The sequence below is a fragment of the Lutjanus erythropterus genome, chromosome 6 (genome assembly GCF_056507025.1).
Source record: "Lutjanus erythropterus isolate fLutEry1 chromosome 6, fLutEry1.hap2, whole genome shotgun sequence".
Classification (NCBI taxonomy): domain Eukaryota; kingdom Metazoa; phylum Chordata; class Actinopteri; order Lutjaniformes; family Lutjanidae; genus Lutjanus; species Lutjanus erythropterus.
In genome coordinates, this window is record NC_139322.1 from 10,606,896 (window position 1) to 10,621,351 (window position 14,456).

Here is a 14,456-nt window from a genome sequence, read left to right on the forward strand (position 1 = left end):
GAAGAGTCACATCCAGTGGTAATAAAACAGCTGCATCATATGATTAACTTCTAATTATTATTATTGTCATTTGTAATTGTTGTTATAGAGACAAAATCTAATTAGCCTATTAACCTGTGAGGAAAGCTAATTAGTGTATACAGTCATTAGTGCAGTAAGTGCAGCTTTCTCTTATCTCTGACTATTATATACAAGAATTTAATTTTGGAATTTTTATGTTTTTTTTTTCCAATGTCAGTTATCCAAAGATATATGTTCATATAATGTGTAGTTTATGCACACCTGAGGGTAAGAAAGACTGAACCAAAGCTCTGACTGAACCAAATCTATCATCATTATTACAAAAAGCAGTTATATACTATATAAATACATTTAGAACAAAACCTCAACTTCACAAGAAAACCAAAGTGCGTCTTGAACAAACATGAAAATATTAAAGCCAATGTTTATTATATTCATCATCAAAATAATTGCAGAAATTTCCTGTTGTTGAATTTAAACTGAGTCAAGTATCTTGTATTATAAAAAGAGAGTAATAAATAACTATATAGATTTTTCATTATCAATCAATCATCTATCGGCTATGACATTTAATGTGCATCTCTACTTTTTATATTGGAATCAGTTTTTTTAAAAATAATTTTTACTTTTATAATTTATATATATTTACTTGGATTTAATCTATACTGACTTGAATAGCCTGTCTGTAATATCAGAGTATTATGAGGAAAAAAGAAAAAATAATAATAGAAATTTCTATTATTGCCCAGTGATTTAATCGGCCCCAATATTTATTGTGCATCCCTGTTTTCTTTTTCATTTTAATAATTTTTTTATTTTAAGAATTTTTATTTACATTTTAAGTTTTATAGATTTAATTGCGCTGAATTTATATTTACTTGAATATCTTAATATTAGAGTATTATTAAGAGAATTTGCAATTATCCACCAGTAATTTATTGAGTGCTTATGTTTGTCATGCATCCCTATTTTTCACATCTGGATCAATTTTTATCACTTTTATATTTTTTATAGACAATATATATTTAATTGAACTGAATTTATATTGAGTTAAATATCTGTAATATGAGAAATCTGATTTATTGACCTTGATATTACCGTGCATCCATTGAAATCAATTTTTATTGTTTTTTATCATTTTTTATTTTTATATTTGAAAATTATAGATTTAATGGGATTGAGGGTATATTGCATTGAATATCTTCAATATCAGAGTATTATGTGGAGATAATAATAAATAATAATATAAATTTCCCATTATTGAAAGAATTTATTGACCCTGATATTTAACATGAAACCCTATTTTTTCCTCATTGGAATCGATTTATATTTTCTTGTTTACATTTTTGTATTTATTTATTTATTTAATTCTTATATATTTAATTGGAATTAATTTATACTGAGTTGAATATCTGTAATATGAATTTCCCACTATCGACGGATAATTTTTGGCCCTGATATTTATCGTGCAACTCTTCCTTTAAATCATTTTAAAAAAAATAATATTTATTTTTTAAACACTTTTTAATTTGATTGCATTGAATTTACACTGAGTTGAATAACTGTGATATCAGAGTTAGTAGTAGGGTAATCATAATAATAATAATAATAATAATAATTAAAAAATAAAACAGTGTCTTCAGGCTTCATATAAACCCAGTGCACTTGCTCTTTGTTCCGTGTGTTTTTCTCTGTACAGTACAGTGTATGGACGTACAGTATGAGCGTGTTGTATAAGATGTGGTCACACGAGCCTGCAGCACAGCCCGGACACGCCACTAGATGACAGCACTGTCTAACCAGAAAAATAAAATAGCAATATTCCCAACAACTCCATATCGCAAGGATGTGGACTGTCCCTTCCTGTTTTAGTGCCGAGAGAGCCACCGTACCGACTCACAGTACCGGAGCAGGAACACAGCAGCAGCCGCTCTCACTACGCGATTATGTCTGGATTTTCGCTGTGTTTGTCCAACACACGGAGCCGTCTCTTCCACCGTGGGCTGTACCGGTTTATGTATTAGGGAATGCTGTTATGTTATTCCACGGGTAGCTGGTAACATAGCAGGCCTGTTTATTGCGCTGCCAACCCTTGTTCCTGTGTCAATGATTGTCCTCTCCTCACTCTCATGGCGGAGACTAAAATAATATATCACATAGACGAGGAGGAGACTCCTTATCTGGTCAAACTGTCCGTCTCTCCGGAGAAAGTCACCTTAGCGGATTTTAAAAATGTCCTCAACAATCGACCCGTCAACAGCTACAAATTCTTCTTCAAATCCATGGACCAGGATTTTGGGTAAGTGGCCGCACCGTCTGTGATTATTATTAGCCCGCTCGTCTCGTCTGGCTCTTTATTAATGCAGTGGAGTGTATTAAAAGCTTCACGCGAGGGCCGTGAGGGGCAACATGAGGCGATGCAGCCCGCAACATTGTTACGTGCGTGTGTGTGTGAACTATACGGTGCCGTGTCTGTGTCTCCACGCTCCTCCTGGCACCTGCTCATTATTCCAGCCCGTCCTGTGCAGCGGCAGCGGCAGCAGCACTGGAGGAGACACACGAGTGTTTGAAGTGATACCAGATCCGTCCAGAGCCCTAATGACGCAGAGCCAGACCCCTGCTCCCCCTCATTACTCTCCATATATTAACCCACGCTAATGTCACTATATTAACCATGTGGAGCGTAATAACGTGAGAGCCATGTTGACAATGCATCCACATGTTCAGGTCCTCAGGTTTCATCTTGTTAGGGTTCTAACCCCGAAGGGGTAGAACCCTTCTAAGATTGTACCGGTTTATTATTATTATTATTATTTTTTGTTGTCTGCCGCTTGAGCTAAAATTCCCGTGAGCTGGAATGAGCCAGAAACCTGAAACTTGGCCCACTGATTGGAAATGATGTGCATCAACTTTTATTAAAATATGAGCCCAGTCGGCCACATGGTGGCGCTGTAATTAAGGCTTAAAAATGACTTTTTGGGGAGGCCACGCCCCTCACACCATAAGTCTGATTGACTTGAAATTTGACACACAGGTCCAGCTCAATGTCCTCTACAAAAAAGCCTCTAGGACCATGAAGGTCCGTCATACTAGATTTTTTGCTAATTTGCATAATTTGAAAAACAGTAAAATGACATAAACTTTTACAATTTTGACTCCATCAACACCAAATTTGGTACAGAGCTTCGGGGGATGACGAGACACATTTCTATTACAAATGAGCCAGATTGATCAAAAAACACGGCCGCCACGGACCAATGAATCTTCGCTGTGGGCGGAGCTTAGAATTGATTGGCCATAACTCCCACACCCTTTGACCTATCATCACCAAACTTGGTGGATAGGTCCACAATGAGACTGGGCAGCTGCCTACCAAAGCATTTTGAGGTCAGCCTATAGGGGGCGCTATAAATGAGCACATCTGTATCTCAAAGACCGTTGGATGGAATTTCACCAAATTTGGTATGCATGCTCTAGGGGTGGCTATTAACTAATATCTCGAGTGCCATGTTGATAGGTGTAAGTGGGCGTGGCCTATTTGTCATTATTAATTTATGACCAGCTGGAAGGACCTAGGGACATGAAACTTGGTACATGGACTATAAATGACATCCAAATATTGCTCAAAAAAATTGGTCCCAATCGGCCTCATGGGGGCGCTATAACATAGAGTTTAAGTTTGAAAGGCTCTGCCCGCCACACCGCAAGTGCTATTGACTTGAAATTTTACACACACGTCCTCCCGATTATCCTCTACAAAAAAGCCTCTTGCACCATGAATGCCGCCCTTACAGAATTTTTGCTAATTTTAATAATGTTAAAAACAGTAAAATGACATAAACTTTTACAGTTTTGACTCCATCACCACCAAATTTGGTACACGGCTTTGGGGGATGACGAGACACATTTCTATTACAAATGAGCCAGATTGGTCAAAAAACACGGCCGCCACGGACCGATGAATCTTCGTTGTGGGCGGAGCTTAGAATCGATTGGCCATAACTCCCACACCCTTTGACCTATCGTCACCAATCTCGGTGGGTAGGTCCACAATGAGACTTGGAAGCACACCCTAAAAAAGATTTTGAGATTGGCACATAGGGGGCGCCACCGCCATTCCCAGATATATCCCGTTTTTCCCCAAACCGTTTTCCCATTGAAAATGAATGAGGGAATCTTCAAAAATCACCTTTTTTCAAACGGTAACTACCGATTCATACTTTCAGCTAGAAACTCCATTCAAACTGGAAAATGTTCAGCAATTCCTTGACTTTTTACATATGATTCAACTTTTCAATACCATTCAAACTTTCCAAAATATTCAGTGTTTTCTGAAACTTGGTTATAATGGAAGTGGATGAGAAAATCCTTCAAACTCACTCATCTTCACCCACGCTTCACCAACTCATACATTCACGTAGAAACTCCATTCCAACTCTGAAACGTTGACATCGCCGTCGACTTTCAGTGACCGATTCGTCTTTTCCATATCTCTTTTAGTTTTTCTACAGCAGCTGTTTAAAAATCATGAAATTTTCAGCCCTTCTCAGAATTTATAATGGGTGTGTATTGCGTGGAATGTTGCAACTTAGAGTGGGTGATGTCATCGCTAGAGTGCACAGCACCTGTGAAATCATCGAGAAATTTTCTCTTAAACTCGCCGGTGCGGCCACATCGTTCACTTTACGTACACAAATTGTACACCAAATTGTAGGAAAAGCCGTTCCGGTCGCAGAGGTGCGACCCCCGAAGAAAACGGATTGAGGGTTTTGGCTGCAGGTGGTCTGAAACGACAACAAGTCCGACCACCTGCCCCATTCGCTCCCATGTTAAGCGAGAGCCCAAATTTCTGGAAGAAAGCAGACCGTTCCAGTCATGTCCATCGTGGCTCTGGCCTCATTTTTCACACCACAGAAATGAAATTTACACCTTTGCGATCCGCATCCCGTCCTCTCGCCGACGGTGTGCTTTTTGTAGCTGTAGCACTTACGGTTTTTCATTAAACAGTTGGAGTTTGAGAGGAACTTTTGGCTCAGTTTCTGCCTTTTCTCTGTGTATTTAAATATGACTGTGCCTTTGCCAACCGGCGATTGGCTGAACCAACTGCAGCGGTTCGGCCAATCGTCTGTGTGTCACAGCACAGAGGAACTTTTGGCTCAGTTTCTGCCTTTTCTCGGTGTATTTAAATTTGACTGTGCCATTGCCGACCGGCGATTGGCCGAATCGACTCCAGCCGTTCGGCCAATCGTCTGTGTGTCACAGCACAGTTGAGAGGAACTTTTGGCTCAGTTTCTCCCTTTTCTCGGTGTATTTAAATTTGACTGTGCCATTGCCGACAGGCGATTGGCTGAATCGACTCCAGCCCTTTCGGCCAATCGTCTGTGTGTCACAGCACAGTTTAAACAGTTGGAGCTGGAGAGGAACTTTTGGCTCAGTTTCTGCCTTTTCTTGGTGTATTTAAATTTGACCGTGCTGTGACACACAGACGATTGGCCAAATGGCTGGAGTCGATTCAGCCAATCACCGGTTGGCAATGGCACGGTCAAATTTAAATAATGGAAAACAGAGAAGTGGCTTTGAGGTATACTTAAGCAAAGAGATGGTCTTCCTGTCTGAACTTTCACTTACCTTCATTTAGGTCAAATCATAATAGTACACTCACATCTGTGTCTTTATTTTACAGCCTCTCCCATACACAACCATTATTATCTCCACATTTCTCCCAAAATGATCATGATCGTGGAACTGTGATTGCTTAAACATTAAAATACCTATTGAAACTTTGAAATACACATCAATAGGTACAATTTCAATGTATTTTTTCATGTTCAGATGGAGTCTCTGTGTGAAAGTATACCACAAATGTCATTAGCGTGTAGGCTGGCTGAAAACCCGATTTCAAGAAATGTGTGACTTGTAAATAGTTATGTGTTGCTTGGAGCTTTCGGGGACAGGGTGCGGAACGTCTTGCGCTATGGCAGATGAGGGTCACGCTGGGTGGTGAGGGTCACGGTGGCTGGTTTGGGGCGGAACAGGTTAGAACCCGCAAATTGCCGCTTGCGGCTATATTCTTGTTTTGGTTGTGCTTTTTTTTTTTTCTTTTTTTTTTTTTTTTTATTTATTGTGGCATGGGATTTTCAGCTTAAAAGATGACAATTAAGAAAAAAGAAAAAAGTACTTATAATAGCCCAGGAAGTTGTCTTTTATTTACAGACACACACAATGGACTGCAGGTGAATCCCATGGGAATAAAGCAACCGCAAACCAGTAGCTGTCACTATTAAGTACACAATCATCTTTTATGTTCAGTTGTTCCAGAGCAGATCAATCAGACGGCACTATATCTTTATGACAACCTAGTTTGCCTAATGAATATTGTATTAGTTGGTGTTCTGTTATAGTGATGCTGGACAGACTGATCCTAAATGCTACGTAGATTAAATAATGAGGAAATAGTGATCCCACAGTCCACTGGCTGTTTGGTGAGGTATTTATTTTGACATGGGTGTTATGGTTTATAAAACTATGTAGACATTTTAAGGCTATGCCGTGATATACGATATATATAGTGCAAACATTGATTATCTTGTAGAGTCTGATGCATTAATGTCGATTAAACTACGCAACAGTGAGGCAGGGCCATATGGACAAAATCAAATGACTATTGGTGCTTTCACACATGATTTTTGATAAATAATAATCAGTAATGTGGACATAATGACTAACTAGGTAAAGGCAAACAGCTAGAACAGTCTGGTAGGTTCTGAAAATGACATCACTTTACTGTAATGCAGCCTTTAAACCCAGGAAAAGACAACTCTGATGCCATATAACAATATCCAAAATCTAAGACAATATCTAGTCTCATATCACAGTATTGATATAATATTAATACATGGTCCAGCTCTGCCACTAGCCAGTGGTTGTGACTATCAGGATACAATCATGAGACCACTTTTAGCATTTAATTGACCCAGAGGAGATCTGTCAAACAGAACCACATCCTCATCCTCATGACCTTGTTTTTTTTTTTTTTTAATGAATATTATATCCTGTTTTGTTACAGTAATTCTGGACAGACTGATTACAAACGTTTGCTTGTTTCCCTGGGGAATACATGTAGGGGCAATTATTTGCCATCTCATTGCATCCTCGTGGCCACTGGTTATTTGGTCAGTTTTTTAGACATATGATTAAGGCTGGGTGATATGACAATCTCAATATTTTCAGGCTGTTCCATAATATATATCTTGATACAAACATTTTGTCTAAAATAACATACTGTACATTCTTTAATATTGCAAACATATGATGATCTTATGGAATATGATGGATTGCTGCAGATTAAACTACATAACAGTATACAAAGTATTTAGGGCTGGGGGATGTGGACATTGGTGTTTTCACAAAGTATTAACAGATTTTTGATAAATAATTGCCGGTAATGTGGATATAAGGCAAACAATACTATATACCACACACCCAAAATCTCAGACAATATCTAGTCTCTTATAACAGTATCAATATATTATCGATATATTTACCAGCCCTACACCTTTTGCATGTAATTGCCCCAGAGCAGGAGATCAGCCGAACAGCATCACATGCTCATGACCTTGTTTTTCTAATAAATATTGTATTATACCCCGTTTTGCCACGGTAATGTTGGACGGACTGATTATAAATGCGTGTTTGTTTTCTTCAGGAATACCTGTAGGTTAAATAGCAGGGAAATAGTGATAGGGCATCTCACTGCATCCCATAATCCACTGGCAATTTGGACATGCATTTAGACATACAATATACAGCATTCTCATGCACTGAAATTATGAATGACTGAACTTACAGTCATCCTTTAACAAGGGCTGTGTGACACAGACAAAAATCAAATATCACAATATTTTTCGACCAATTACGTTCATATCAATATTGCGACAATAATGGAGGATTGACTCTTGGTGCTTTCACAAAATATTAACATACTTTTGATAAATAATCGTCAGTAATGTGGATATAATAACTAAGAGTCTAAATGACATCACTTTACTGTAATGCAGCCTTTAAAACCAGGAAATGACAACACCTACGCTATATCAGAGTATAACAATATCCAAAATCTAAGACAATATCCAGTCTCATATCACAATATCTTTGAACTATCAATATATTGCCCAGCTCTACACCTTTTGCATCTAATTGCCCCAGAGGAGGAGATCTGTCAAACAGCACTACATCCCCCAAACCTTGTTTTTCTAATGAATATTATATTACATCCTGCTCTGTTACAGTAAACCTGGACAGACTGATTATAAAGGCTTGTTTGTAGGTTAAATAATGGGTAAACAGTGATGTTTAATATACAGTTTTCTTATTTACTGAAGTTATGAATAATTAATTCTACAGTAATATGTTAATTCCTGATTATGTTGTAGTCTTGGTTATGGGGCAAATACACTACATGTCATGTCAGAGATGTTTTTTTAGCAAATGATTGAAGAATTGTTGTCAAGACACTGAAATTTCTAACTGCAGTACAATAACATTTTCGATACCGAGGGTAAAACTTGACACAACGTTAAGGGCGTAAAATTTTTAATTTTTATTGAAAGGGAAAGTCTACATGACGTCAAGAAAACCTAAACATTTGTTTTTTCTTGTTAGATCAGGCCTTTAAATATAAATAAATTATCTAATCTTACAATTAAGTAAAGTAAATGGTATCATCTTGCTGTCAGGGAGAAAGAAAGTGCAGCTGGTATTGGTGTATCGATACTGCGGAAAATTAATATTGAAACCATATTCAGAATTGATGTGTAGACTCTATTGAAGTGTGGAAGCTGTTACTCATTTTATTATTTTTCATGGTGAATTTTCCTCCATAAAGTCAAAGGAACTACCTCCTCTATCCACTGGACTTCATAAATAACAGAAATATTTCCTCCTTCCTTCGTTTTCCTCTCTCTGTTCCTCTCTTTGTGATCCCGTCCTGGTTTTTAGGAGTCACACCAGGTCTACGGAGCTCCTCAGCTCTTCTTGGTCAGTGAGAACTACTTGTCTCAGGCCTCTGCTGAGGATGACATATTTGTGTCAGTGCCTGTTTCTCATTCCAGTCTGAACAGTCATACATGGGCGCGCACACACACACACACACACACACACACACACGCACACACACATTAATATCTAGCACTGTAATCGCAAACATGACTGGAGGAAATGCAGAGGCAGGCAGTGTCTGTAGAGCCAAGCGTCATACATTTCCACTGCAGCCTGACCTTGTGAGGGAAACTGGCTCTTCCTGGTGGCAGGCTAGGCTCAGTGCGCCGCTTTGTCCCCAGCCCCGGCTTCCTGCCTCTGTTGCTCTGCAGGCCGGCCTGCTTGCTGGGCCTCAGGTGATCGACAAGCAGATTATGGAAACAAACAAAGCATGTTTGCTTTCTGCACATGGAGACGTGTTGCTGAACACACCACTACAGCAGGCCCACCGGCTCCTGCATGTGCATCAACAAAGCGTCTTAAATTATGTTGAGAAGTGGACATTGTCTAACGACTGTGTTTTCACATAGAGCTGTTATACTCAGATTATAAAGGAGTCTCCATCAGCATCCCCGCCTTTGAGTTAAGGTTGAATATTCAGACTGTGTGAGTGCCGTATGGTACTGGCACAGTATGGAAGCAAACCCAGTCAAAGGCACAGAGGATAGCAGCGCTTTGTGGTAGCCATGCTGGCTGTACTGCATACACACAGACAGTATGGCTGCTGGAGAATTAGCTAGGGAGGAATAAGACTGCTGAGCAGAGAGGGAAAACATCAAATCCCTTGCAGTTATAGACAGTGTTTGAAATGTAAATGAGCAGTCAGTGCGAGGTCCTCTGTAGTAGACCCCCTGCTGTGCAGGAAAAACCAGCCATTTTCTTAAGGGATTGCTGAACTACATTTGTGCCGGCAAAATCAGCTCTTTAAGCAATGGCCGCGCAAATTTGATAAATGGTTCGCCCCCAAAACGCCTTAGCTTACCGCAGTGAACAAGTCATTTCAGTTCTCTCTGTGGAATCGTATGGAATACATATTGCAGTCACGGGCTGTGGCATTTCCACTCACACAACAGAGCACAGCAAATGAAACGATGAATGTTTCTTTGTGCAAATTTCATACCTCAGTTGTTTCCCCCCCCATAATATTCATTCATTCATCAATATTCATAAGACAGGAAACTAATTGAGGCTGGGTTGTTTTGAAGCAACCCACTTGGCTTTTTCGGAAACTTCAAGGTGATGATATGGCATTTTGTCATTGCCACTGGTGGTGAGTGGGTTTGAGACCTCACTATAATGCAAGTCACAGAGGCACTCTGGAGCTGAGGAAGCAGCCAAGCTGAAGGTCTGAAAGAAACAGTCTTGTTTGTGCCTTAGAAAATAGGGGGGCTGGTAGGGGAATCTTTCTTCTGCTGAGGAAGTGATGCTGAGCCCCTGTAGGACAAAAATCTGCAGCTTTTTGCACAAATGCACCCTTCCTCACCTCGCTTGTTTTTGCAGTTCGAGGATTTCGAAGGTTTGAAGGCACAGTTTTGAAGGTTATACTACATTTGTGCTTATGACATTAACAACAGTGCTCAGTAACATTTTATTTGAAGGGGTTGTGCATAAGACTGTCATTCAGTCACTTATGTCATTTTTAATGCAAAGTTGACATTGCTTTTGTGATGACAATTTGATATTAACTAAGACAGCATAACCTGTCAGTGTTTGTCATGACAACTTTACATGATCAAACTCATAGAAACTGTGTAGCTTTATGTTTAACATTACATTATACTGTCAGTGGCCATCATGTTTTCTTTGACGACAGTTGAAGTGGTACATTTTGGACTTGTTGGAGTTTTATGACGCTGTTAAGTGCTTTTGTAACTCAGTGAACACAGCTGGCAAACACTATCTCCAAGAGCGACGCAGGCCAATTTGACAACAGGGAATACAGTACTGTGGCCGTTCTCTTAATTGGTTTGAGTCCTGGGACTACAGGGCTGAATCAGCTTACTAGGTGGCTAGCTCCATGGCTAACAGAGCTTACTTATTTTGGACTTGCCATAAATATGCCATTAAGTTTTATTACACTGTCAAATTATTTTGTACCTCGGCGAACACAGCTGGCAAACACAGCCTCTGAGACAGATGGTGGCCCGTTTGACAGGGAATACAGTACCAAGGTGGTTTTCTTGTTGGGTTTGGCTCCTGGCACCCTGGGGTGGACTCAGCTAATTAGGCGGCAAACTAACTAGCTAATTTCAGCTACATACAACAGCAGACAGCAGTTAGCCTACTTTAGCAACAAGTACACTAGCTAACCACTGTCTGTCAGTCAGCTAAAACTGTAAGCTAAACCACCTTGGTACTGTATTCTGTCATCAAACTGATCTAGTTAGTCAGTTAATGACATCTTTAGGTCAGGAAATTATTCAGGACACCATTACAAAATAATTTTTACTGTTCAATAAATGACATTTAATGACATCTTTATGTCAAGTTCAAAATGTACTACATTACTTGAAGTCAGTGACACACTTATAATAGTCTCATGACGGCCAGTGTCAGATCAACCACATATGACAGTTTAATGTAATGTTGAAACATGAAAAATAGTTTCTTTTAAGTTTAATGTCAAGCTGACATGACAAAGACATCTCAAACAATGTCAACTTTGCTTTAAAAATGACATAATTGACCAAATGACACTTAATGACATCAGTCATAAACATCCTTAAAGACTCCTTCATTCTCATGAAGGTGCAATGACAGTCTTATGCGATCCCTTCAAATAAAGTGTTATGCAGCGCTTTAAAATATTTGTCAGATAGTGACATCGTTAAAGGAAAAAGTCTGTACTTCGTAATTATAATGCTATGAAACTCCCATGGTTATAGCACTAAATGTGACATCAACAGTGTGCACACTATTATTAACAGCTTTCCGAGTGGTGAAAGTTGAATTTAGCTGTTTACTGAGTCTGACTCGGTGTCACATTGAAGTCTATCTGTTCACCATCTTATTTGCCTACAAATATTTGGCTTCCCTGTTTATAGTATCATTAGCATCAGCCCACCAAAGTCCTTGGACTGCTGGCCGGCGCTGGCTGGCTTCTCCTGCTCCCTGGTTTGTGCTTTAAGCTGTAACCACCCAGTCCTCCTCTCCTCTGTCTCTCAAAGCATAAACAAACACGTCTAATCTTCCCCAGCTACACAAATATCCCCGGCAGCGGAATATTCAGCGATCACCAGGGTAAATCTTGTGTCATTATCCTGTGAAATCTGTTAAGACCTATTTAAGCTGTCTGCTCTAAGGAGTCAGATCTGTGACAGCGGCCCACACCAAGACGCATGCTTCTCTAAACAGGGCATACGCTTTGTATATGTGTGCGTATGTACAGCATGTGTGCGCGTGTGTGTGTGTGTCTATGCTTGTTAAAGTGTTCAGGGTGGAACTAACACTGCTCGTGATATCAGATGGAAGCTGAAAAGAATGCAGGCCATGGGTATTTTGCCGCATGTTAAAGACGTCATCTGTTTTGATTGGAACTGTTTCTTGGTACTTCTGGTTTCACAGACACAGATATGTTTAAAGGATTTATTTTGCATGCCAGGTCTTTCAGCAACCGTAAAAATACTGGGTCACACTTTATTTTACAGTACACCAGCAAGCTGTACTTTTTTTTTTTTTTATCAATTTAGATGAAAACTTTAAGTAATATGTTCTTTATTAGATAGTATCAGACCCTTTATTAGACCCCTGTTAGACATGATCAGAGGGTAATTTGGGACACATTTCAGCAGATTTCTGTTGTAAACTTAAGTATTAAGTATTATTTCCCATTGTTAGACCCCAGTTGGGCTTCATTAGAGGGTAAATAGGGACACGTTACAGAAGAACTGCGCTGTAAACAAAAGTGAAGTCGCGTATCTGCTACTCCCCATTTAAAAACAACATGTGAGCCAAATTTATCAAGCAAAGGCCAGAATTGTCAGTGTAGAGGAAGCAGACATTGCTCTTGGCTACTCTTCCAATTATATAGGACCAGCCAAAGAAGGTATGTGTCAAGTAGCAGACAATTTACAGTACAGTTCTGTTATAATATCTCCCTAATTAGCCTCTAATTAAGTTTAAAAGGGTCTAATAAAGAACACGATTTTAAGTTTTTATGTAATTTGATACACAGTACATTTTATTAGTGTAATGTAATTAGGGTATAACTTAAGTCAAATAAAGAATATATTGTTTCTAGTTCTTAGTGTACTATAAAATAAAGTGCAACCAAATACCATAACGTTGGTTCACTGTGTGGAACAGGCAGCCTTATTCCTGTCAAACATTGGAAAGACGAAGCATTGCTCATATTTTATTTGTACGGGCCACTCCCACATCCTCACAAGTCACCTTATACAGCTGGTCGTGCAGCTTGTGAGAGAGGATGCAAACACTTCCTACCTAACGAGCACAAGCAGCCGGCAGAGTCGGCCCTCGCCTCCCTCCCTTTTCCTCCCCGAGGTGGAACAGGCCACAGCAGCAGACTCTGCGGTCGTCAGTTCCAGCCACAGGGCTACGTTATCTCCGTCCACCACTCCCAGCAATACGGCTCCCACAGCAGCAGCAGCAGGGCACACAAAAACACTAAACTAGCTTGGCTAATCATTTCAGAAGCAGGGAAGTTCTGGCAAACAAGAAGCGGAAAAATAAAAGCTGTAAAGTCACTGTCAGACACCCCTGCATAAAATCTTCTTAGGCTTTCCTGCTGCTCTAAAGTCGAGCCTCTCCCCTTTCATGTTCCGTGTTCAAAGCCAAGAAGCTAATGTGAGCGAGATCTCCACAAAGTCTCAGAAATGCGTGGTTGTAGCAAGTCTGGGAAAATCCTCCTGCAGAAAAAAACAAACAAATGTGCATTAAGACATGCAGGGAGTTTTAATGGAAACTGGTAAATATATCAGGACGTTTTTGCCCCATTCATATGTGTGTGTGTAGGTGTTAGGTGCAAAGCTCATCCCCTGCGCCCCTTGGCTAGCCCTAGGGTTGATCTGTGTGACACGAGCCGAGCAGGTGTGGTGACTGGTTGCTGCTGAACTGTGTCCCAGCAGGTCAAAGGGTAACTGGGAGGTATTTTTGTAGGGAATTTACAGCCAAAGATGAAGACACCGAGGGAGGCTCACACACTAGAGCACTCTATTAATAAACACTCTCGTGCCTTGACGCCCTGTTGTTGAAACCCGGAGGAATTTCCTACCCACAAACACACACATAAAACAGTCACACAGATACATGTCTATCTGCCTATTAGGGCTGCCACATGAGCTTTTCACTACATGATTATCCTGGCAAGAAGAACTCTTGATAACAGTTAGGGCTGCAGCATATGTTAAACATTAGTGGGAATAATCATTTTTGCATCA

At 39.8% G+C, this 14,456-nt stretch overlaps 1 protein-coding gene across 6 annotated transcripts in view; it reads left to right on the forward strand.

The window, feature by feature from the left end:
- Positions 1-1,898: 1,898 nt before the first annotated feature.
- LOC146324904 (segment polarity protein dishevelled homolog DVL-1-like) overlaps positions 1,899-14,456 on the forward strand; it is a 48,332-nt gene continuing 35,774 nt past the window's right edge. For all 6 annotated transcript variants that reach the window (XR_014770692.1, XM_084720546.1, XM_084720547.1 and 3 more), the window contains exon 1: positions 1,899-2,320. Coding sequence is in view for 5 of the 6 variants with exons in the window: in XM_084720546.1 (XP_084576672.1) it covers positions 2,151-2,320 (170 nt within the window). In the remaining variant the exon portion in view is untranslated. The remainder of the gene's footprint in view (positions 2,321-14,456) is intronic.